The sequence below is a fragment of the Nomascus leucogenys genome, chromosome 15, assembly GCF_006542625.1.
Source record: "Nomascus leucogenys isolate Asia chromosome 15, Asia_NLE_v1, whole genome shotgun sequence".
Lineage (NCBI taxonomy): Eukaryota > Metazoa > Chordata > Mammalia > Primates > Hylobatidae > Nomascus > Nomascus leucogenys.
This window is the reverse complement of record NC_044395.1, coordinates 93111647-93137987: the sequence shown is the minus strand read 5'-3', so window position 1 is coordinate 93137987 and position 26341 is coordinate 93111647. Positions and strand designations below refer to the sequence as shown.

At 39.7% G+C, this 26341-nt stretch overlaps 1 protein-coding gene across 1 annotated transcript; it reads right to left on the bottom strand.

Annotated features, from left to right (window-relative positions):
• Positions 1-1215: 1215 nt before the first annotated feature.
• On the bottom strand, positions 1216-26081 carry PRRG4 (proline rich and Gla domain 4). The gene is made up of 6 exons (XM_003254378.1): positions 25704-26081; positions 25246-25370; positions 19068-19231; positions 17060-17108; positions 15472-15604; positions 1216-1757 (listed from the first exon to the last, which is right to left on the bottom strand). Exons 2-6 carry the CDS (start codon positions 25346-25348, stop codon positions 1526-1528), a joined length of 681 nt encoding a protein of 226 aa, XP_003254426.1. The 5' UTR covers positions 25349-25370; positions 25704-26081; the 3' UTR covers positions 1216-1525.
• Positions 26082-26341: the final 260 nt, after the last annotated feature.

The following is a 26341-nucleotide window of genomic DNA, read 5'->3' as shown; positions in this document are numbered from 1 at the left end:
TATGTAACATGTACATATGTAAATGTATGTATATATGAGAAATGCTTGTAAATTTCTGTCCCAAACTTAGAATTACGTACAAGATCCCTGAATTTCATAATTTGAGGCAGTGTAATTTTACAGGCATGACATAGGACTAGAAAAGTGTGCTCACTCATTCTAAACCCAGTTGTCACCAACCTGCTAGATTTTGGGCAAGTTGTTCTTCCATGCCTTAGTGTGATTATGGCAAAGTAGAATTTGCCTGTAGCCCTTTAAAGAGGATTAAAGTAAGTGCAAAGTGCAAAGTCACATGAGCAAAACTGCTTATGTAAAGCCAAGACAAACCGAATAGCAAGATTTTTATGCGCAACGTGGGTAACTTTTAAAAGCAAGTTAGATTTCCTAATTAAATGTAAATGTTGTTAGATGATTTATTTGCAACAAGCAACAAAGAGACTGAGAATCTGAAAGGATAAAGTCTTTGGCAGTCTGTAATGATTAAGGACTTACTTTTATCTGCCTCAAGATGATGCATTTTAAAAGAGAGACATACACTCACATATACACTGAATATGATTTATACTTTCTAAACTTTTAATTTGGTAGGAACTATCAAACATGTGGGTTTGCAGCCTCACTCCTGTAAAAATTATAAAACAAAATAAACAATGATCATTTTATAAATGATCCTAAATGATAAGAAAATGTAATGCCTGGCAAAAACATAAAGCACAGAAATTTCTAATCTATTTTTTCAGGAGTATGTTATTTCTTGAGCTCCTGGAAGAGGAAACAAACTCACATATACCTACATACCCACCCAGATAAATTTGTGTGCACATACTCCAGAAATTTATAGCTTATATGCTGCTACATTCTTAAGGAAAAACTGGTTATACATATGATTTAGAAGAAGAGACAAAGAATGGGTTTAAATGATTATGGTGTTTTCCTTTTGTGTTCAGACATATTAAGAGATGCAAAAGGTTTCTGGTAACGTTAATGATAATGATCAAGTTCAGGTCCAAGATGCAGACAGAACTTCTGTGGTACAGTACATGGACTTATTCTTCCTTTATTCCTTGCAGTTTGTCATAAAAAGTTGGATAGTCATGTCTTTTTTGGTTTAGGGAGAACAAACCATTCAAATAACATGAATTATTTCTTCTTCTTCTCCTTCTTCTCTTTCTTCTTCTTCTTCTTCTCCTCCTTCTTCTCTTTTCTTTCTTTCTTTTTTATTTTTGAGATGGAGTCTTGCTCTGTCGCCCAGGCTGGAGTGCAGTGGCGTGATCTCAGCTCACTGCAACCTCTGCCTCCCAGGTTCGAGCAATTCTCCTGCCTCAGCCTCCCAAGTAGCTGGGACTACAGGCATGCCCCACCACGCCTAGCTAATTTTTGAATTTTTAGTAGAGACCGGGTTTCACAATGTTGGCCAGGCTGGTCTCTAACTCCTGACCTCCCAAAGTGCTGGGCTTACAGGCATGAGCCACTCCACCAGGCCTATCAAATAACACAAATTTCTTATACCAAAATGGCAAGGTAGTCAGTGAGATGGGAGAGACATAGATTTTTTAAATACCCTAAATCCTTTTGTGTGCCCAGGATATGGTGGTGGTGGTGAAACACTGTGTTTTCTGGTTAGTGCCACTGCCTGTTCATAAGAAGGTAATCCTGCGTCCTCCACAGAAGGCGGCAATGGAGACAAGGCAGCCTCCTCAGGTCTTCTGAAAATGATGGAGGGAGTGTGCCTCCCCCTTTCATAGACGGCTGAAGAGCTAAGCAGAGAGACAACATTTAGGTCTAGGAAAGGTAGCATTTTTAGGTTGAGATGACAATATTTAAAAATCCAACTGACTATCTTAATAAACATTAAACACAATGTATTAACACAACAGTTTTATTTTACCCCCAGACTCTGAAAGTTTTGGTACAGTGGAAAGACCAAGAGCTTTGAAGTCAGACATGGGTTTGAAATCTGATCCTGGGCCAGGTGTGGTGGCTCACGCCTGTAATCCCAGCACTGTGGGAGGCCGAGGTGTGCGGATCACGAGGTCAGGAGATCGAGACCATCCTGGCTAACATGGTGAAACCCCGTGTCTACTAAAAATACAAAAAAAAAAAATTAGCTGGGCGTGGTGGTGGGCACCTGTAGTCCCAGCTACTTGGGAGGCTGAGGCAGGAGAATGGCGTGAACCCAGGAGCGGAGGTTGCAGTGAGACGAGATCGCGCCACTGCACTCCAGCCTGGGGGGACAGAGCGAGACTCCATCTCAAAAAAAAAAAAAAAAAGAAATCTGATCCTGTCATTTCCTAACTATGTGACCAAAGGCAAGTTACTGACCTCAATTTTCTCCTCTCTAAAATGGGGCTAATATCAGCTGTCTCCACAGAGCTGGTTTGTGTGGATTGAGCAAGATGCATGGAAAGCTTCTAGCAGTGTCTGGTGCACTAGAATAAGGACACAAAACAAGTGAATTCCCTTTTCTCTTACTCCTGGATTAAAACTTTTTGAAAGTATGATGTGAAACCAAAACCAAATTCAGGCTTTGTTGAAAGGTGGCACAATTCCAGGCCGAGGAAATAGATGTCACAGAGGTAATCACAACAGGCTGATGCCTGTCCCTCTCCTCCGTTCCCTCCTGCAGTCCTGCTGCCTGGCCAATCCTTCCTAAGCAGTACTTTCTTCACATCATTCTCCTCAGAAGTCAAACCCGCAGCATACTTCCGGCTGAGTCAAGTTCTAAGTCCCATGCCTTCTCTTCAAAGCCTCTCTTATTGCAGCCACACCTTATTTTTACAGCTCTCTGCTCTACCAAGGCAGCTTCTTTACACTCCCCTGTATAGGCAGTAAGTTCTCAGCCCTTCTCTGTGCTTTCACTGGTATTGTTCCCTTTCTCAAAATACTATCTTTTCTCCCCTCTACCCTAATCTAAGCCTAACACTTAAAAAAAATATATGGCTTAGTTCAAGTCTCACCATTTTCACTAAACCTTGTCAGCCAATGAAATGCAACATGGGCCTGGGGTCTTAAACCTATGGTTTTCCTTTCTCACTTGTGAAGTACAAATTATGATTTAGACATTAATAAATCGATCTGTTTAGGCTGTTTATAAGGTATCTGTACATACATTAACCTCCTATAGTTATGGCTAATGAAATAATTAAAATGCATAGGGGATGGATAAGCCATTCTCCATGATGTGTTTATTTCACATTGCATGCCTGTATCAAAACATCTCATGTACCTCATAAATATATATACCCACTATGTACCCACAAAAAAAGGAAGAAGGAAAAAAATGCATAGATAACCCCTAACTTCTAGTCAATATTTACAATATTCTTCCCATCAAGAAACAGTTTAGCAGGCCCCAAATACTGCCAACTTTTCCAAATTAAATCAGTCAATATGTCTCTTAGAGCACTATTTTTCCTTTTGAGGTAATAATGAGATCTGAATTGGAGGGAAGGAGAGAGAAAAATTGCAGAGAAAGAAGAAAAGCAAAAGGTCTGTAAACCCAGGAACTGGATAATTGGCCCTTCAATAGTTGAGAGGTGACTGAGAGGATCACAAGTTTACTTAGAGAGCTCAACACAATTCCTCCTCTGTCAGAAATCTGGAATGTATTCATGGTAGGCAGTCACTTGCCACATTCATTAGCTCATGACGAAAAGTTCTATTTGTTTGCTTACAGGATAAAGGAGGAGACAGATATTTTATTTGAATAAATAAATTTTTCCATGTTGACTTTCAAAATTTAATGTATGGAAACAATGTAATAATTACATCAGTCATTAAATATCTACAGTGTTTCCTTACACATCACAATCTTCCATGACTGAAATCAGAAAGTATGCACTAATAACATCTCAAATTGGCAACATCCTATGATGCCTGTTTTCCTCCACAAAATATAGGAACTAAGAAATGAAAAGGTCTTTTCATTTCTTGGCTTATTATTATTATTATTATTATTTTTGCGACTGAATTTCACTCCTGTTGCCCAGACTGGAGTGCAATGGCACGATCTCAGCTCACTGCAACCTCCACCTCCCAGGTTCAAGTGATTCTCTTGCCTCAGCCTCCTGAATAGATGGGATTACAGGCGCCCGCCACCACACCTGGCTAATTTTTGTATTTTTTTTAGTAGAGACTGGTTTTCACCATGTTGGCCAGGCTGGTTTTGAACTCCTGACCTCAGGTGATCCACCTGTTTCGGCCTCCCAAAGTGCTGGGATTACAGGTGTGAGCCACCGCTCCCAGCCTCTTGGCTTGTTTTTACAGAGGAATGAGGCAAGCTTTTCTGACAATGATCTTATTTTTTACTCTTTTCTTTCTCAGCTTCTTTCTCCCTCCCCCTACTTTCAGATTTGCAAAATATAGAAACAAATAACTCTGCTGGAAGAATTTCTTGGGACAATAGATGAAAAGTACTTTAGTAAGTATTTACCAGTTAATGCTAACATAAGAGAATGTCTGGTAAACCTAGTTTGGAATATCCCCTGAAACTCAGAGAGTTGCTGAGGGGAACAAAGTGAGACAATGGATATAAAGATGATCTATGAACAAGAAGCATTATACTGTGCTAATGTTAAGTATAACTAATCGTCCTTTTAAAATAAAAGGTATCCAGGGTTTTAAATTTTATAATAACACACCCGGAAGACATGTCATCATCACAGCGCCACTTTACTTCCTGCACTCGAATTCTGCTCTATCCCTTATGCAGGGAAGAAGCTAGGAATGTTTCGGGGGAAAAAACGGCAAAAGGTGAAAAGACATAGTGACACAGAAAAGTTGGAAAATGAAGAAAAGCAGGGGAGAGAAGAAAGTGTAAGCACGAGGACACTAAATAATGACTGTGCTATTCACAGTCATTGAGTGAAACTATTGCATATAAGGACATACATGAACTTTTTTGAAAAACATTGTGAATGAGGTGAAAAAGAAGAAAAGAAGAACCTCCAAAGACAAATTTTGCCTATTTCTTCATTATCTTGTGGATTACTCCCAGCTTGTGGAGAAAGTCACACTGAATAAAGTCTTAGTGAAAAGTCCTAGAAAGACCTTGCTCATTTCCTATCTGCTAAATAGGGGAAATAGAGGTCTGTTAAACAAATTCTTCCTTACTTCGTCTAACTTCTCAAAATTTTTATAGGCTTTATAGGGACATCCTTTAGGGGCTTTGTCCTTTTCCCTTCTGTCCCTTTATTTTTTATATTTTTATTTTATTTATTGAGATGGAGTCTCACTCTGTCGCCCAGGCTGGAGTACAGAGGTGCAATCTGGGCTCACTGCAACCTCTGCCTCCTGGATTCAAGCGTTTCTCCTGCCTCAGCCTCCTGAGTAGCTGGGATTACAGGTGCGCACCACCACGCCTGGCTAATTTTTTGTATTTTTAGTAGAGACGGGGTTTCACTATGTTGGTCAGGCTGGTCTCGAACTCCTGACCTCGCGATCCACCCACCTCGGCCTCCCAAAGTGCTGGGATTACAGGCATGAGCCACCACGCCCGGCCAACTTTATTTTATTTTATTTTTTTAGAGAGGGTCTTGCTCTGTCACCCAGGCTGTAGTTTGGTGGTGTGATCTTGGCTCACTGCAGCTTCAATCTCCCTGGCTCAATCGATTCTCACACCTCAGCCTTCCAAGTAGCTGGGACTACAGGCATGCACCACTATACCAGGCTATTTTTTGTGTTGGTAGAGATGGGGTTTCGCCATCTTGCCCAGGCTGATCTTGAACTCCTGGGCTCAAGCCATCAATGTGCCTCGGACTCCCAAAGTGCTAGGATTATAGGCGTGAGACACTGTGTCCAGCTCCTTTATTACACTTAGAGAACTTACCTACTCTCATGATTTCACCTTTAATCTTCCAACAGGTGAATCTTAATTTCACACCTGTTGCCTTAAATTCTTTTTTTTTTTTTGAGACAGAGTCTCATTTTGTCACCCAGGCTGGAGTGCAATGGAGCCATCTCGGCTCACTGCAGCCTCCGCCTCCCTGGTTCAAGTGATTCTCCGGCCTCAGCCTCCCGAGTAGCTGGGATTACAGGCACCTGCCATCATGCCCGGCTAATTTTTGTATTTTTAGTAGAGGTGGGATTTCACCATGCTGGCCAGGCAGGTCTTGAACTCCTGTCCTCAGGTGATCTGCCTGTGTCAGCCTCCCAAAGTTCTGGGATTACTGGCATGAGCCACCACCCCTGGCCAAATTCTTACTCTTTCTTTTTTTGTTTTCCAAGTAAAAAGATTTTGTGGCTGGTGTGTACATATATATATATATACACACACACATATACATATAATATGTATGTATAATATGTATGTATTATATACACATACATATACACATATACAATATATAACATTACATATTATATATAAAATATAAATAATGTGTGTATATATACATATACATATAATATATATGTATAATATGTATGTATATATACATATAATTATATACATACATATACACATATTATATACAATATATAACATTACATATAATATATAAATATATATTTATATATAAAATATAAATAATGTGTATATATACATATACATATAATATGTATGTATAATATGTATGTATTATATATACATATAACATGTATATATACACATACATATACACATATTATATACAATATATAACATTACATATAATATATAAAACATTAAATTTTCCATTTTAATCATTCATAAGTGTACATGTCAGTGGTATTAATTCCACTCACAAGGTGCAACCATCTCCACTATCTATTTCCATAACCCTTTCATCACCCAAACAGAAACTCTGTATATAAGAAGCAATAACTCCCCGTTCCCCTTGCTATGGTTTGAATGTTTCTGCCCCGCTCAAAACTCATGTTGAAACTTAATCCTCAATGCAACAGTATTAGGAGGTGGGGCCTTTTGGGAGGCTTTTAGGTCAGGAGGGTCCTGCCCTCATAAATGGATTAATGCTGCTATAAGAAGGGGTTGTAGGAGTAGTGCCCTCTCTTTCTTCTGCTTTTCTGCCATGTGAGGAATAATGTTCCTCCCCTCTAGAGGATGCAGTGTTCAAGGCACCATCTTGGAAGCAGAGACTGTGTCCTTATGAGACATACAACCTGCTGGTCCCTTGATCTTAGACTTCCCAGCCTCTAGAACTACAAGAGATAAATTTCTGTTCCTTATAAATTACCCAGTCTCAAGTATTCTGCTATAGCAGCACAAATAGACTAGGACATCCCTATCCTCCCATCCCAAGGTAATCTCTAATCTACTTTTTGTCTCTATGAATTTGCCTATCCTAGATCTTGCCTATCCTAGGCATTACCTATAAGTGGAATCATACAATAGTTGTTCTTTTGTGTCTGGCTTCTTTCACTTGGTATCATGTTTTCAAGGTTCATCCATATTGTAGCACGTATCAGAACTTCATTATTTTTTATGGCTGAATAATATTTCATTGCATGGATATACCACATTTTGATGGACACTTGGGCTATTTCCATCAACCCTTTGGTTATTTGAATAATGCTACTATGGACATTGGTGTACAAGTATCTGTTTGAGTTCCTGTTTTTAATGCTTTTGGATACAAATCTAGAAGTGAAATTGCTGGGTCATACAGTAATTCTACATTTAACTTTCTGAGGAACTGTCAAACTGTTTTCCACAGTGGCTGTACCGTTTTACATTCCTACTGGCAATGTGCATATGAGGTTCCAATTTCTCCATATCCTTGCCAATACTTGTTATTTTAAAAATTATTATTCCAGCTATTCTAGAATAGCTGGAATTACAGGTGCATGCCACTGCACCTGGCTCTCACTGTGGTTTTGATTTAATTTCCCTTTCCTTAATGTCTAACGTTGAACACCTTTCAAGTGCTTGTTGGCCATTCATATATTTTTAGAGAAATGTCCATTCAAGTCCTTCATTTAAAAAACGTGGATTATTAGTCTCTTTGTTGTTTTATCCTTTCTTGAGCTATCTTTAAAATGTAAACTATTTTGGCCGGGTGCAGTGGCTCACACCTGTAATCCCAGCACTTTGGGAAGCCAAGGCAGGTGGATAACATGAGGTCAGGAGTTCAAGACTGGCCTGAACCAACATGGTGAAACCCCCGTCTCTACTAAAAATACAAAACCAGGCAGGCATGGTGGTGCATGCCTGTAACCCCAGCTACTTGGGAGGCTGAGGCAGGAGAATCACTTGAACCCGGGAGGTAGAGGTTGCAGTGAGCCGAGATTGCGCCATTGCACTCCAGCCTGGGCAACAAGAGCAAAACTCTGTCTCAAAAAAATAAATAAATAAAATATGAACCATTTTGTCCTGTCAAATCCAAATTTTGTTTTCCTTCTCCCAGCTTCCATATATATTTCTTCAGCACAGAAGCTTAGGTTCAAGTTATATTGTTCCAACATTCCCAAGTTCGTTCTTTATTTATTTTTTGAGACAGAGTCTCGTTCTGTTGCCAGGCTGGAGTGCAGTGGCGGGATCTTGGCTCACTGCAACCTTTGCCTCCCTGGTTCAAGCAATTCTCCTGCCTCAGCCTCCCGAGTAGCTGGGACTATATGTGTGCGCCACCACGTCCAGCTAATTTTTGTATTTTTAGTAGAGACGGGGTTTCACCGTGTTGGCCAGGATGGTCTCAATCTCTTGACCTTGTGATCTGCCTGCCTCGGCCTCCCAAAGTGCTGGGATTACAGGCATGAGCCACCATGCGTGGCCCCAAGTTCTTTCTAATCAGGCATCAAGTTCTATGACTACTTTTTCCTGAAGACAGGTTCAAACTCGTTACCTCACATCTGAATTGCCATGCTAGCATCCTTATTGGTTTTCCTCTCTCTTCCTGTTTCTCCCAGCTCTGGCACACATTACTTAAGAAAACCAGAGTATAAGAGCCATGGGGGCAGACACTATGCTTGTTTTACTCAACCCTGTGTTCCTAGAACCTAGCATATTACCACATTCTCAAAAACCTTCCCCAAAGGCTATTTTTCCTTTTAATCCTCTGTTTAAGTGGTCCACCTCATGTCTGGCAACTCAAATGTAAATTCGTGGCTGCCATTCCAATTATACAACATTTCCCCAGTCACTCACTACTCTTCATCACAGCTCTTAAATCTCTGGTCAAGGGCTTGGCCCCATGGCTCATGCCTGTAATCCTAGCACTTTGAGAGGCAGAGGCAGGAAGATTGCCTGAGGCCAGGAGTTCCAGATCAGCCTGGGCAACATAGTGAGATCCTGTCTCTACAATTATTATTATTATCATTATTATTTTTATTATTAAGACAGGGTCTCTCTCCCATTGTCCAGGCTGGAGTGTAATGGCATGATCACGGCTCACAGTAGCCTCCACTTCCTGGGCTCAGGTGCTCCTCCTACCTAAGCCCGCCTAGTAGTTGGGTATAAAGGCACACACCACCACACCTGGCCAATTTTTTTTTGTATTTTTAGTAGAGATGGGGTTTTGCCATGTTGCCCAGGCTGATCTCAAACTCGTGGGCTCAAGCGATTTTCCTGCCTTGGCTTCCCAAAGCTGGGACTACAGGCATGAGCCACCGTGCCTGGCCTTGGCTTACAATTATTTTTTAAAAAAACCTTTGGTCAAGACTATTTTGCTTATCATCTCCTATATGAGCCTTGGATAGTACCCGTCTTTGCTCCTGTGGGTCCACTTTCTTGAAACACCCCTTCCTAGTTAATTCTTCTAAAACTCATGTCCGCCAAAGTGACTAGTTGTATCCCACACTGATGGTATACCTGCTTGACATTCCTAGCCATTTATAAGAAAAGTGTTCTTTATCTTTTTTTTTTTTTTTTTTGAGACGGAGTCTTGCTCTGTTGCCCAGGCTGGAGTGCAGTGGTGCAATCTCGGCTCACTGCAAGCTCCCGGGTTCACGCCATTTGCCTGCCTCAGCCTCCCAAGTAGCTGGGACTACAGGCACCCGCCATCACGCCTGGCTAATTTTTTTTTTTTTTTTGTATTTTTAATAGAGACAGGGTTTCACCGTATTAGCCAGGATGGTCTCGATCTCCTGACTTCATGATCCGCCCGTCTTGGCCTCCCAAAGTGCTGGGATTACAGACGTGAGCCACCGCGCTCAGCCGAGTGTTCTCTATCTTACAAGTTTATATCCAAGTTGCTTTTTTGTTATGTAGTTGCCTCACTCAAATGGTAATCACTCCATGTAAGCTCCTTTATGTGCCATAATACACTATACAAATACTGAGAATACTGAAAGAGAAGGTAGTGTGAAGTGGTGTACAGTACATGGTTAGCAACAGCAGGTGATGTGGAAGATGGTTATAAATACAGCTAAGGGAGATTTTTTTCTTTTTGTTTTTTTTTTGTTTTTTACAAGATCATAAAGGTCAGGTAAGCTAGGGAGATTTCATAGGCCAAATAAAATTTTGGTAGATCTACCAAATTTGAAGAAAACTTATTTGCAATATAATACTTTCTGATTACCTATATTACTTTCTGATAATATGTTTTAATTTTATATGAACACTGGAAAATCTGCAGTTCATTTACAGTCTAACATATTTTTAAAGAAATACAAACATTGGATGGGAATACATAAACATTCCAGTGAAAGCTTTTTAGAAAAATCTTAGTTTGCAAATTCATAATAATAATAGCTGGACTGGGCATGGTGGCTCATGCCTGTAATCCCAGCACTTTGGGAGGCCAAGGCAGCAGGTTTACTTGAGGTCAGGAGTTCAAGTCCAGCCTGGCCAACATGGTGAAACCTCATCTCTACTAAAAATACAAAAATTAGCTGGGCGTGGTGGCAGATGCCTGTAATCTCAGCTACTTGGGAGGCTGAGGCAGGAGAATCGCTTGAACCCGGGAGGCAGAGGTTGCAGTGAGCCGAGATCATGCCACTGTACTCCAGCCTGGGTGACAGAGCTAGACTCCATCTCAAAATAATAATAATAATAATAGCTAACATTTATTGAGTACTTGCTACTCTTGCTACCAAGCACTCTCTTAAGTACTTTTTGTGTATCACATCATTTAAATCCTGTAAGTCCCTTATGACATACATACAGTTATTATCTGAGCTACCATACTACAAAAATCAGAGGGTACCATTCATACAATAGCCCATGTGAATGGCAACTCTCTGGAACTATGTAATGTGGTGGGTCAGATTATTACCTTCGATTTACTCACAGAGAAACTGAGGCAGAGTATAAGTTTAAGTAACATGTCCAAAGTCAAATGGCTAGTTAGTGGCGTACCAGGGTTTTGAATCCAGGCAGTCTGGCTCCAGAGCTCACACAGTGAACCACTATACCATATCTATTTCTAGGATAGGGAGAATACACCTTGGTGGTCTCTTCCAGAAACAGGAGCTGGGCTAGGACTAACATAATTTAGAAAGGAATCACATCTTACTATATTTTAGAATTTAAAAAAACTTCATCAAACATAAATGAAATGCTGCAATAAAACATTTTAAAGAGACTCTATTAATGATTTAAAATTACTGCGCTAGATAAGCCAGTCAAAAATAGACTAATACTGTATGCTTCCACTTATATGAGGTGTTATTGTAGTAAAATTCAGAGACAAAAAGTAAAATAGTGGTTGCCAAAGCCTAGAGAGGGGGAGAATGGGAAACCGTTTGTTCACTGGGCACAGAACTTCACTGTTGCAAAATAAAAAAAAAAATAGAAAAACGGGGGATTGGTTGCACAACAGTGAATCAACTTAATACTACTGAACTGTATACTTAAAAACGGTTAAGATGGTAAATTTTATGTTACATATATTGTACTATTTTTTAAAAATGTACTGCACTGGAAATATATTTAAATTATATTGTTTAGTGCCAAAGGCAAGTTGCAGAGGAGGACGTGTAACAAACATTTCTTTTGAAAACATAAAATATGTTATTAGGTTGGTACAAAAGCAATTGCCATTACTTTAAATGGCAAAAACCACAATTGCTTTTGCACCAACTGAATAGTATATACATAGAAAAAATTCTGGAGTTTTACATACCAAATTCATAATAGTGGTTATTTTTGAAAAGTAGGATTATGAGGACTTTCATTTTTTCTATTATACCTTTCTATAATATTTGAATTTTAAAATAATGCATGTATTACTTTTGTAGGCAAAAAACAGGATAAAATCTTTTTAAAGACCTTAGCCTCCATAATCAGCACGTTTTCAGATGCTCTTATCACAATGGAAATGATTTTTTAAGCAATTAACACCAGATGAAATGAAACAACCTACTTTAAACTTTCTTCTGGCTGGGCACGGTGGCTCATGCCTGTAATCCGAAAATTTTGGGAAGCCGAAGGAGACGGATCACTTGAAGCCAGGAGTTGGAGACTAGCCTGGCCAACATGGTGAAACCCCGTCTCTACTAAAAATACAAAAATTAGCTGGGTGTGGTGGCACACGCCTGTAATCCCAGCTACTCAGGAGACTGAGGCAGCGGAATTGCTTGAACCCGGGAGGCAGAGGTTGCAGTGAGCCAAGATCATGCCATTGCACTCCAGCGTGGGCAACAGAGCAAGACTCCATCTCAAAATAATAATAATAATAAACTTCCTTCAAGAGAAAATATTTTTATTAAATTTTAGAGGAAAATGTATCTTTTATATTTACTAATTTCATTCACATGTGTATATATGTAAAAGCTTCTTTTTAGTTTTTAATTAATTAATGTTTTGAGACAGAGTTTTACTCTCGCTGCCTAGGCTAGGGTGCAATGGCTTGATCTGGGCTCACCACAACCTCTGCCTCCCGGGTGCAAGTGATTCTCCTGCCTCAGCCTCCCGAGTAGCTGGGATTACAGGCATGTGCCACCATGCCTGGCTAATTTTGTATTTTTAGTAGAGACGGGGGTTTCTCCATGTTGGTCAGGCTGGTCTTGAACTCTTGACCTCAGGTGATCTGCCTGGCTTGGCCTCCCAAAATGCTGGGATTACAGGTGTGAGCCACTGCGCCCAGCAAAGCTTCTTTTTATTAAATAACTTTAAAAATTCTGACAATATAATCAAGGGCAAAAAATTTGTTCTCATCTTTGGCAAAATAAAAAAACATTAAGGAACTTTAAGAGGAATCACAGGCTATTCCCTTCATTCCTCTTTTTTTTTTTTTTTTTTTTTTTGAGACGGAGTCTTGCTCTGTCGCCCAGGCTGGAGTGCAGTGGCACAGTCTCGGCTCACTGCAAGCTCTGCCTCCCGGGTTCACGCCATTCTCCTGCCTCAGCCTCTCCGAGTAGCTGGGACTACAGGCGCCCGCCACCACGCCCGGCTTATTTTTTTTGTATTTTTAGTAGAGACAGGGTTTCACCGTGGTCTCGATCTCCTGACCTCGTGATCCGCCCGCCTCGGCCTCCCAAAGTGCTGGGATTACAAGCGTGAGCCACCGTGCCCGGCCCATTCCTCTTTTAGATGAGGAAAGATCTTAAAAAAATCAAGGAATTTGCTTCAAGCTCCATAAATAGTGGCAAAATTAACATGAGAATTTTTGCCTCCAAATTCCCAGTTTGGTGCCCTTCCTATACATGTCATTCTATTTTCATTTTATATCTGGATATGAAACAATGAAGAAAAACTTTAAACCAATTAAACAGTTGTGATTAAAGTCTTCCAGTTTCTTATAGGCCTATTTTTATATTGTATTTAGATTTGAATAGTTGTACAATCCTCTTTTAAAATGAACAAAAACTCTAAATATTTAACCAATTAAAAATAATTTTAGATGCCACATTGTTGTAATTAGCTTCTGTTTTTTACTGTGACTGCCGATAGAATTTTAGAACCACTACAGAATTAAGTATTTTGAAAAGATCTTCACATAAATTTGGAATATTTAAATTAACATTGATTCATTACTATTATCTAATATGTAACTATATTCAAATTTTCTCCTAAATTTTCCTTTTTGTTGTTGTTGTTGTTGTTGTCCAGGCTGGAGTGCAGTGGTGCAATTATGGCTCACTCCAGCCTTGACTTCCTAGGCTCAAATGATCCTGCCACCTCAGCCCCACAAGCAGATGAGACCACAGCCTCAGGCCACCATGCCCAGCTAATTTTTGAATTTCTTTTTATAGAGATAGGAGTCTCACTATGTGGCCCAGGATGGTCTTGAGTCTTGAACTCCTGGCCTCAAGTGATCCTCTCACCTTGGCCTCCCAAAGTGCTGGTATTATAGGCGTGAGCCACCACGCCAGGCAAATTTTCCTTTTTAGCAATTTATTGTTTTGGTCTAGGATTCAGTCCAGGATCACACATTGCATTAATTGTCATGTCATTTACTTTAATTTGGAACAGTTAGTTCTTTAGCCTCTCTTTGTCTTTCATGACACTGACATTTTTTGAACAATACAAGTCAATCGTTATGTAAAATTTAAATTTTACTTGATATGACTTGAAAGCTATTATTAATTTAGAAGACAAAGAGTCTTCTAATATATATGATAAAGAATACTTTCTATTCTTTTGGGGGGATACAAAAACACTGCCCATTTTGCTGAAAAGATAAGTAAAATGATCGTTATCACAAAAGAAAGGAACATGATCGCCACCTTGAGCTTGTTCATAGAATTTGAAAGTGTGAATAGTGATAAGTATCAATTTCTAATAGCCTGTTTAGCATCTGCTGCTTTTTTTTTTTAAATAAGATTGTTTCTACACCTACTCAGCCATACTTACTGGGAAGATAATCAGTACTTTTTATTTCAATAAGGATGCTGAGCTTCTATTATGCAAACAATTATGGTCATTATGAATCTTTCTGAAGCTTTATCAATGTGCTATTATCCTCAATTGGTAAGCATTTTATTTTATTAACTTCTATTTAAAGTGTTAATAAAAATAGTTGAATTTAAAAGCCAGTTACACTGTTTCTATTTGGGTAGCCATGTGGATCTGCTAACTCTGTGGCTCAGAGTAAACTACAGGACTTCTTGCCTCTGGAAATAATGTGAAGACACTGGTATCTGCCTCTTGCTTAAGAAGGAAATACAGAAAAATGAAGCTGACATATGTGAAACTTCTTGTATTCTTTCGAAGGACCTTAGAAATAGCATCATTAGGTTGTTTATGTAAATGTTAAATTAGGAGACCAAGCAATTGTCACAGACTAGAGAGGCTGGGAAGACATGACAGCTAAATGCAGTGTGGTACCTTGACTGGATCCTGCAGCAGAAAGAAAACACCTGTGGGAAAACTGCCGAAATCAAAGTCTGGAGTTTAGTTAATAGTCATGAGCCAATGTCATTTTCTTAGTTTTGATAAATCTACTATGGTAATACAAGATATTAACAATGTGGGAAATTGGGTGATGGATATGTGGGAACTCTCTGTACTAACCTTTGCAACTTCCCTATACATCTAAAATTCTTCCAAAATAAAAGGCTTATTTAAGAAAATAGGCAGCCATTTGCTTGACCCATTGTTAAAATAATAATATAGAATGTCTAGTAATGAATTAAATAATTTCACTTAGTACTTACCATGGATGTTGTAGCCTATTACACTTAGTGATACAAAGATAGTAGCCAAGTAATCCAAAAATAACCAAAAATACTCCAGCAGCAATTAATCCAGTCAGAAGGCCCATAACATCAATTTTCTCTTTGTTGCCATCTTAAAATAAATCATTAAAATAACATAAATATAACAACTATATAGCATCACCTATGATTTCAACAAATTTAATCCTGGGTCTAAACACATTATACAGCATCTAATCATTGATGTTGACTTCTTTCAAGTCTTTGTGCTAGAGAATCTACCTGAAAAAAATTTAAATGACACTTCTAAAAGCCCTAGTTATGGTTATTCTTTTATTTATTAAAATATAAATGTATTTATTTATTTAAAATATATTTATTTATTTAAATATTTAAAATATACTACTTATATTTTAATAATATTTAAAATATACTACTTATATTTTAATAATATTTAAAATATACTTCTTATATTTTAATAATATTTAAAATATACTACTTATATTTTAATAATATTTAAAATATGCTACTTATATTTTAATATTTAAAATATGCTACTTATATTTTAATAATATTTAAAATATACTACTATATTTTAATAATATTTAAAATATACTACTATATTTTAATAATATTTAAAATATACTACTATATTTTAATAATATTTAAAATATACTACTTATATTTTAATAATATTTAAAATATACTATTTATATTTTAATAGTATTCAAAATATATTTATATTTTAATAATATTCAAAATATAACATCTATATTTTAATAATATTCAAAATATAATAGTTATATTTTAATAATATTCAAAATATAATATTTATATTTTAATAATATTCAAAATATAATATTTATATTTTAATAATTTTCAAAATATATTTATTTAAATTTATTTATTTAAAAATTATTTATTTAAAAATATTTAAAATATCCATTTATTAAATGGATAATATTCAGCATTAAGTGGGATAAACATATTCGCTGCTCACCTAGACATACTTTGGTATTAACCACTGAGATAATATTTATTAAGCAACTCAGGGTAGCTATGCAATATAACCTGCCATGGAGGGGGCCCTACCTAAGAGGAATGAAAGAATTGCTGGCAAAAAAAAACACCTGACTAAAATGCAGCTAGAGATGGTCAACACAGATGAGATAAAGGATCTCCCCTCTCTACAAGTTACTTAATTCGATCCAACAATCTTAATTTATCTAACATAAATGTTCCATCTGCCTTTAATGGTAAAAAAGAAAAAATGTTAAAATAGCTTACATCTTGAAATGAATAGAATCTACTTTTATTCTGTGCAAGTCTTGACTTAGCTGAGCTGTTTAAAACAGCTTTAAGCCCATTATCTCATTTTCCTAATATCTCACCAAACTTGATTTTCAGTGTATAAATAGATGAATCTGTCCTTTTCTGTCTGAGATAGCCCAGTGCATAGTTGAGAAATCTCCTTGGATTTATAAGGTATGTATGTTGAGCAACAACCAAACTCAAACAATAAAACTAAAATGTATTACAACAGAGAGAGGACGAGAAAAGCATTAAATTTGATCAATTCTTGTTTTACCTGATTTTGTGGTTGGTCCTTTAGCTGAATATTTCTGCCAAAATGCGATCTAAAAAAAAGGTAAAATTTCCAACTTTATTCAATATCTTTATTATCATATTTCATTTGGTCCTAATGACCTAGACTAGGGGTAGTAAACTCTTGGTATGCACTATAGGTAGGAGACCAGTTCATTCAAGCTGGAGGGTGTGACTCACTCTAATTAAAGCACTACCACCCACGACTGCCTCTGCCATCTCTCTAATTGTCAAGGGATTACTGCCAGTCCCAGCTCTTTACTACTGTGCCTGCTATTTTCCCTTCACCTGACTGGAGCCCCCACTAAGGCATTGGGGGAAATTATTGCATTAGAGAGTAGGTGAAAGTACCAAAGGTAGAAGTTGAGGCTGTGGACCCACTATCATGATTGAACAGGAGACTGAAGTTTTCTATGGGAGGTAAGCCCTCAGTTTGTCTCAGGAGATTTTTTTTTTTCCAGACAGGATTGCTCTGTTGCCCAAGCTGGAGTGCAGTGGTGTGATCATGGCTTACTGCAGCCTTGACCTTCCAGGCTCAAACGATCCTCCCACCTCAGCCTCCTGAGTAGCTGGAACTACAGGCGCATGCCACCACGCCCAGGTAATTTTTTCTTTTTTGTAGAGATGGAGTTTCATCATGAAGCCCAGGCTGGTCTTGAACTCCTGGGCTCAAGTAATCCTCCCACCTCTGCCCCGCAAAGTGCTGGGATTATAAGCATGAGCCACTGTGCCCTTCTGGGAGATCTTATTGAAAGGTATTTATTGATTTGGGAAGACATTGTTGAGACAATTTTAAGTTCAGTGCTACTTGAGAGAATAGAAATGAATTTTAAGGAACTATGATAAAATTATAAAAGGTTTGTGAAAAACAGAATAAAATTCCAACAGGCACAACTACACAGTATATGCTTCATTTTCCTTCTTAATAGAAACAGCAAATACTTGTAGGGAAGGATACCTGGGGAGGTTCTTATTGACCAAAAAGTAAAATAAGACTCTTAAGAAAGGGAAAAGGGAGCTAAGGTTATGAAATCTACAAAAGTAAAGAATTTAGGATCAGGCGTGGTGGCTCATGCCTGTAATCCTAGCACTTTGTTAGGCCGATGGAGACGGATTGCCTGAGCTCAGGTGTTTGAGACCAGCCTGGGCAACATGGTGAAACCCTGTCTCTACTAAAATACAAAAAAGTAGCCAGGCGTGATGGCATGCGCCTGTAGTCCCAGCTGCTTGGGAGGCTGAGGCAGGAGAATGGCTTGAACCCGGGAGGTGGAGGTTGCAGTGAGCCGAGATTGCTCCACTGCACTCCAGCCTGGGCAACAGAGCGAGACTCCGTCTCCAAATCATCATCATCATCATCATCATCATCATCATCATCATCATCTCAGTTACTTAACATTTTTCAAGACTATGCCAGATTATCACAGGCACAATGCCATCTGTTTTGTACCTTATCAAGATTAACAGAATTTAGTTATATTCTAAGAAAGAACTTTTAAAAATGTTTCCCTCAAATTACACTGGTAGACCAAATAATATACTTCCGAATACAAGGGCTATATATTTTGTATCCTCGTGTTCAAGGAGAATACCTGGCACATAGCAGACTTCCAGTAAATACTTGAAATACAAATATGGGTCATCGAAAAAGGTAAGGTCACCGATAGGACAAATTACTCAGTCATAAATATTGAAGCCTGAGTTAGAGCACTAACCACAAAATCTTGGAGTTAAATTCACACTGCACCATGATTACTTTTAAATATAATAAACAAAATCACAACAGTCAATAATTTACTAACTACTATGAAACCAGTTAATTAGGTGTAAAGCCAAGTCTAAATAGGTTAATTACCATTTTAAGGAAGTAGAAAGAGATAACAGGTACATAATCCTGATTTTGTTTAAGGCATAAAATCTCTAATAACTGAAAGTGCCACTTCCTTAAGTACAATTTAAAGTTTTCAGCTAATTAACATAATCAACCACATTACCGTTTTATCTTCATCCACAAAAATCTCTCTGGCTTCCTCATAATTGCAAAGTTCTTCATTGCACTCTCTTTCTAGGTTGCCGGGAGTGAAGAGCTCCAGATCAAATCTATTATACAGAAGGCGTCTATGTATGAAAAAGTTTGCTTCTTCTTTTGATGTAAACACTAATAAAGTAATGAAAAAGACTTAAACATTGATCAAAAATAGTCAAAAAATTCCTGTTTTAATTGTGGAAAAAAGTGAATAGTTCTCTTGATGTGGCTAAATTATACCAAACTTTTTTGTAAAGCTTTAAAATCTAACCCCCCAAAAAAGAAAGAAAAAGCATCTGTGAAGATAATTTCTGATAAATGTGAAATACAAAGTTAGCATAATTCCACTGGAGTTGATTATGTCCAAAATTAATAGTATAAGTAAAAATTATTTAAATATCTCTTTTCCCTCTAGATAATTATTTTTCCAATAATTGACAGGTCTATTTCTAAAGAATTGGTTCCCTGTTATTTTGACTGAGAAAAATTAGTGGGGCATCATAGACAACATATTGAACTGAGAGAAGACAGATTTTTGGTTCTGATTTAGCTTAAGTTATCAGGTGTGTATTCTGAGATAAGTCGCTTATATTCTTTGGGCTGCCATTTCCTAATTTATAAAATTGGGGATTAAATAATCACTAAGATCTCTTTAAGTTATTAATTATTATTATTATTATCATTGAGAGGGGGCCTCACTCTGTCACCGAGGCTGGAGTGCAATGGCACGGTCTCAGCTCACTGCAATCTCCGCCTCCCGGGTTCAAGCGATTCTCTTGCCTCAGCCTCCCAAGTAGCTGGGACTACAGGCATGTGCCACCACGCCCAGCTAATTTTTGTATTTTTAGTAGATACGAGGTTTCACTATTTTGGCCAGGCTGGTCTTGAACTCCTGACCTCATGATCCACCCACCTCAGCCTCCCAAAGTGCTGGGATTACAGGCGTGAGCCACCGTGCCTGGCCAAGTTCTTAAATTAAAAATTAATACTTTTATATTAAAATTGCTGTATTCAAGTTTATGCTAAAACTTATAAAATTCTAAACTTCTACATTAATAAAACTATAAGCTAATTATAAGATTTAACTAAAGACATTTAGTCCTTTCCAAAGCAGTAGCTCCCTCTACGGTACACCCCACATACGTGTCTATAATGTTTTATAAGGTTCCCTTTACATTTGACGGGAAGGTAAATGGTAAACACTACAGGTTAAGAACAGGCTGACACAAAACCAAAGCATCCAACCATGGTAGTATTTTCAAAACCCACAAACTTTAAACTTGTTCTCGTGTCACACAAACAAAGCTTAAGATATTTTGCTTCAGATCATATTACTGAGACTGGAATTCAGAAACTGAGAACTACATCACAATGCTTAAAAGAATTTAAAAGTGTGGATACTTTTCACTGCTCACCATTTCTAAGGAAAGAATGTATTAAAGTAGGCAATTGAAAGACTGTTCATGAGAGATCATGGTCTGGAAAACTCATACTGATTTTTGAGTGACCTCAAGTTGTACATTTATTTTTGGCCCTTTGAGAACAGTCACATTTTGTCCAAGATATTTTTTCCACAAATGAATTATCTTTCCAAACAGGTCTGAATGTTCTAGAACTATTTTGTCTAATACGGTAGCCATTAGCCACACATGGCTATTGAGCACTTGAAATGCAGCTTGTGGCTGGGAGTGGTGGCTCATGCCTGTAATCCCAGCAGGCTGAGGCAGGTGGATCGCTTGAGCCCAGGAGTTGGAGACCAGCTTGGGCAACAAGATGAAACCCCGTCTCTACAAAAAATACAAAAAATTAGCCCGGTGTGGTGGTGCACACCTATAGTTCCAGCTACTCGGGAGGCTGAGGTGGGAGGATCACTTGAGGCCAGGAGGCAGAGGTTGCAGTGAGGGGAGATCATGCCATTGCCCTCCAGCTTGGGTGACAGAGCAAGATCCTATCTCTAAATAAATAAATAAATAAATAAGAAATGTGGCTTGTCGGAATTGAAATTTGCTGTAAGTGTAAAATACACACAAGGATTTCAAAGACTTGGTGTTAAAAAAAAAAAGAACGTGAAATGTCTCCATAATGTTTTATATTACTTATATTTTAAAATGGTGATATTTCAGACACAAGATTAAATTAAATACATTATTAAAATTAATTTCACCTATTATTTTTTAGTTTTAAAATGTGGCTATTGGAAAAATTTAAATTATGTATGTAGTTCACATTATATTTTGGGGGAGCAGCAATATTCTACAGTGTCCATTTCTATGTTATAAATAACAGATAGGGGCTATTCAAACCAAGCAGGAAGCTACAATGGGATAATTGGTGATAGTTGTTTTAAAAAGTATTCTAAAAGGTAGATAGAGGGGCTAGTGTGATGAAATATTTCTATTCTGTTTCCTCCTTTGTCTTCTTGTAGATGTTATATTACCACCAAATGGAAATAGAATGAAAAATTTTCCAAGCCTCCATCACCCCTCACTGGGATTCCTACAATGGTCTTCCAAGGGTCTCCTTGCTGCTCTACCATCTGTTTTTGACATAACAGCCAAAGAGGGCCCTTTAAAAGACAAGATCGACTTTGTTCCTACTTTGCTTTTTAAAAACCTTCTAACAGCAATTCTACCCCCTGCAGAGTAAAAGCCAAAGTCATTACAATGGCTTACAAGGCCCTTCTCCGTCTGGTCCCCAAGCCCTTACCCCTCTAACCTCATCTCCTACCACTATCCCTCACGTATTCTGTTGTAGCTATGCTGGCTTCCAACACACCTGGTTCTCTCTGGCCTTTGTACTTACTGTTTCTTCTGAAGAGAACTTTCTTCTTTCAGTTTGCTCTCTCACATCCTTCAGGATTTTGTTCAATGCTACCTTGAACCCCCAACCCCACCCACCCACTCCTGGCACTCCCTGTCCACACTCTGCCTTTCTCCATAGTACTCATCACCATCTGGTTTTCCACATGCTTTACTTATTTGTTACCACTCTGTTCTCCTCACTAGAAGAAAACCTCCATTAAAGCAAGGATATTCGTTCTTGGCCCATAAGAGGTGCTCAAAAAATTACTGACTGAATGAACAAACTCAACTTTGCTATACTGGGAGGAAACTCTTGGACCTAAAGTCTACCAGTTGAAGCAATTCATAGGTATAGTCTGGTGTTTCTCAGCTCGGCATAGGTTTAAGGTATCAAACTATTGATTAAGCAACCCATAGCCTGCCTCACTTAGCTATACTTACTGCATGAAATCTAAGTTCAGAATGGAGAATTAGATATCTGCCTCTGTGTACTTCTCAAATATGTCCAGATCCTTACATTTTATTGGCTAAAAAGAGCAGTGCCAAATTTCTCATGACAGTCTTCTGTTCCAGTAGGTTGAGTTATTAAAAATACACCCCCATGGAACTCAAAAGCTACTTTGAAAGAGGAAACAAAAAAAGGGAGAGCCACAAACATTTTTATTTTTCCTGAAATAATATTTATGCCAATATCATAAATATGATATTTATGATTAATCATGCTATTATGATTAACACTGTATTAAATCTGCCTTCCAGGGGCTGCTGTTTGCCACTTCCCTGAGTGTGAAAGTTCTGATTCTGTCGCTGACTGACTTTTGGTGCCAGATCAAATTTTTCCCTGCATCCCTTATGATCTCAGGAGAAATACTGTCTTTTGTTACTGGATTCTAAGTAACCCTGAACTTGTGTTTAATTGAAAGGAAGCAAACTTCCCTGCCCTTGAAACACCCTTGGCTTTCAGCAGGAGCTCCTATTTTCCCCTTGACCATGGCTGGAGGATGCAATGGCCTTGGCTCTGCTTCCTTAGATTCTCTACCCTTCTCTATTTTTCCTGTCTTAGACTATCCTAAGAGGCTGTCCATGCATTTCACTGCTATAAATTCACCAACCCAGATATTCCATTCTCCTCCTCACTTCTATCTCCTCGTGTTTTCTGAATAGCTCTTTTTCAGTCATTTCAACTCCACCGTCATGCTTTATCAGACTTTAGGGCCAGGCATGGTAGCTCACGCCTGTAATTCCAGCCCTTTGGGAGGCCGAGGTGGGCGGATCACCTGAGGTCAGGAGTTCAAGACCAGCCTGGCTAACATGGTGAAACCCCGTCTCTACTAGAAATACAAAATAAATTAGCTGGGACAGTGGTGCGCACCTGTAATCCCAGCTACTCAGGAGGCTGAAGCAGGAGAATTGCTTGAACCCAGGAGGTGGAGGTTGCAGTGAGCCGTGATCATGCCACTGCACTCCAGCCTGGGAGACAGAGCGAGACTCTGTCTGGGAAAAAAAAAAAAAGAATTTCACCAAAGGTCTTTTATTTCCAGTTACTTTTCATATCTCCATTTATTATAGCCCATTTGCAGATGGAAGGCATTGGCTTCTCTGCCATACAACTCTCTTGAGGCAGAGTTACTGCTACTCACTCTTTCCTCTGCTCTCAGTTCTCTGTTCTGGCTTCTGTTATACAGTTGATGGAGATTGTCTGTTTAACAAACACCCTGCCTCCCGCACCAGAGGAAGATGTCCTCCAGGGCAGAGATTGCAGTCTTTCATTTCTATGTCTTCACCACACAGCATGGGGCCTGGCACTTAGCATGTGTTCATCAAGTGGTGACTGACTGAACAAGTTGTCTTTTCAAATGTGTTGGATCCCTCATTCACATTCCCATAGACATCTCCAGCCCTCCACTCAAGTATGACCTCTAAATTCCTTCCATAGCTTGTGGTGTCCTTGAGACTGTCTTTTATTTATTTCTTTATTTTTATTTTTATTTTTTGAGATAGAGTCTCCCTCTGTCGCCCAGGCTGGAGTGCAGTGGCACGATCTCAGCTCACTGCAGCCTCCACCTCCCGGGTATCTGGGATTATACGCATGTGCCACCAAGCCAGGCTAATTTTTGTATATTTAGTAGAGACGGGGTTTCACCATGTTCGCCAGGCTGGTCTCAAACTCCTGACCACAGGTGATCCACCCGCCTCGGCCTCCCAAAGTGCTAGGATTACAGGTGTGAGCCACTGTGCCGGCGAGAGTGTCTCTTATACCCGTGTCATGTGAATGAATGATTGCACTCACAATCATTTTAGGGAAGAGCATCTGATTATGGAAACTTATAAGTGCAACCTTCTAAGTGGACTTACATATACGGTGCAGCTTGAGAGGGACTAAAAAGGATCCTCTTCCAAAATCTCTCCCTATCCCTCTAGCTAGCCTATCCAGTTGCTAGAATTCTGTCATCAGAGTTTCATGCCTTTGGGTTAATGGATTGTTCTATCTCAACACACACACAGCTGTATTAATCATTAATAAAGTCAGTTAGGAGTACTAGTGTAACAGATCCTTCCCAAATGAAAATGAGCTGAGAATCGGATCTGATGAGAAGGGATAAGAGGCAGGAATGTGTGGAGACGTGGATCCAGAGTACTGACACTGAGTGGGGAAGCACCATGAATAGTCAGGGAGAAGGATGCTGAGAGCCAGAGGCTTTTTTTTTCTTCTGGTTTTACTAGGTTAGGCTTTTAAAATATAGGCAGGAAACAAACTGTTAATGATCTGAAACCTAAAAACTGTGGACTTCTAGGTTAGCAAGCCCAAACCTAATCTTTTCTCAACTAGCTGCTTTTATCTAGACAGCTAGACCATCGGAAGTCAAAAAGGACCTCAGAGATCATTTTACGCCCCACCCCCATCACTTTTACAGATGAAGACATTCAAGCCAAACGGGATTAAGTTATCTCGCCCAGGGTCTCACAAGTCCAGACTAGATCCTGGACTCCCGGTTCGCCTTTCCAGGAAGAACGAGTAATTATGCTTATTATAATCACCACACAGCTTCATCTAGAGAAATGTCACTCACTGATTTTCAGAAGCTGAAATAGGTTTTCCATTCAATTAACCACAAACTAGGTCTTACATATATACTTATTAAAGGAGACTCACAGAAATCAAGTTCTATAAATTGCAGTTAAAGAACATAAAAAAACACAACCTTGCCAAATATACCACAAATTAAAATAAAGGATATTTTAGTGTTTCTATGATTGCTGGGGGTATGTAATTTCAAATACTGCACTTTCTCACTGAGATCTGTGCTATGGGGCTCTGGGTTCCAGGGACGTTTTCGTGCTTACCTTCTTCTCCCGCATGCTTAGAAGCCTTTGGACCTCTTGTGCAATGAGGAAACCCCAGGGTAACTGTGGGCAGTTGGCTGAGTAGAACCAGAAGCGTAAACATAGTCTGGCAACTGTCAAACAAACTAAAACAAACAAAAAACATATTTTAATAAAAGGCCCCTAGCTCAGCACTTTGAGTTTCTGTCGAACTGAATCACCAACCTGTTTTACTCAAAGCCTAGGCGCAAGAGCGCCCGGCGCGCGGTTTCGGTCGCCGGGACCCGACGCGCGCCCAAAAAGCAGCCCCTGAGAGTGCCTGGGACAAACGCCGTGCTCAGGGACCCCGCCGAGGGCTGATCGGGCACCTGTCGCTGTGGGCAACCCTCGACTATGTGTTCGAATCCAACCCAGTCCGCCGAGGTGGCCCCTTCCCGGTAAGCCCCTCCCTGCCGAGGTCCTGCCGCCAGGCCTCGTACCTGTGTCCCCCCGCACATGTTCCAGCAGCCCCCGGGCCAGAGGCTCTTCTTGGGGCGGTTCCTTCGGCCGCCAGGCCCTCGGTCTCCGGCGCCCTCAAATCTCGGCGACGCTCCGGGCCTCGCTCTCCGCAGGGTCTGGGTGGCCCCCGCGCGCAAACCCGGGAAGCGCCTGGGGTCCGCACAGGGGCTCCCGGGGAACACGCGCGGCGCGAGGTCCTGCCTCGGTCGGGGGAGCGGCCGACGGAGGAAGGGAGGAGGCGGCTACCTGGGGATACCTGGCCGCGCCCCACCTCCTGTGGGCCGGGCCTACCTGCGGCGAGCGGGCGGGCAGTGGGCCGGCGTCTCCCCGGAGCTCGCGCTGCGCTCTCAGCCGCCCCAGCTTCTGCTCCAATCCCGGGCGGGCCAGCCGCCTGCCGCCAGTTCTGGCCCCGCCTTGGCGGCGCGGGTGGCTGCTTTTCGATTTGTGTCTGCACTCGGCGTTCTCAATGCCCCTAATTCAGGGAGCATTTCGGTTCTCAGTCTTAAGCAGAGCGCTCTCGGCGCGTCCAGGGCTTTTCGCTTTGGGTCCCACTGGGCCAGGAGTCCTGTGGTTACAGGTCAACTGTTCTCAAAGGGGTGGTCCGGGGACGAGGACAAGA

Excerpts from the sequence above, each read along its gene's own strand:
- PRRG4 (XM_003254378.1), bottom strand. The coding sequence starts at position 25,348 with ATGTTTACGCTTCTGGTTCTACTCAGCCAACTGCCCACAGTTACCCTG. Across the intron at positions 17,109-19,067 it reads TTGTGGATGAAGATAAAACG|ATCGCATTTTGGCAGAAATA; the intron begins GTAATGTGGTTG and ends CCTTTTTTTTAG. Across the intron at positions 15,605-17,059 it reads AGGACCAACCACAAAATCAG|ATGGCAACAAAGAGAAAATT; the intron begins GTAAAACAAGAA and ends ATTTATTTTAAG.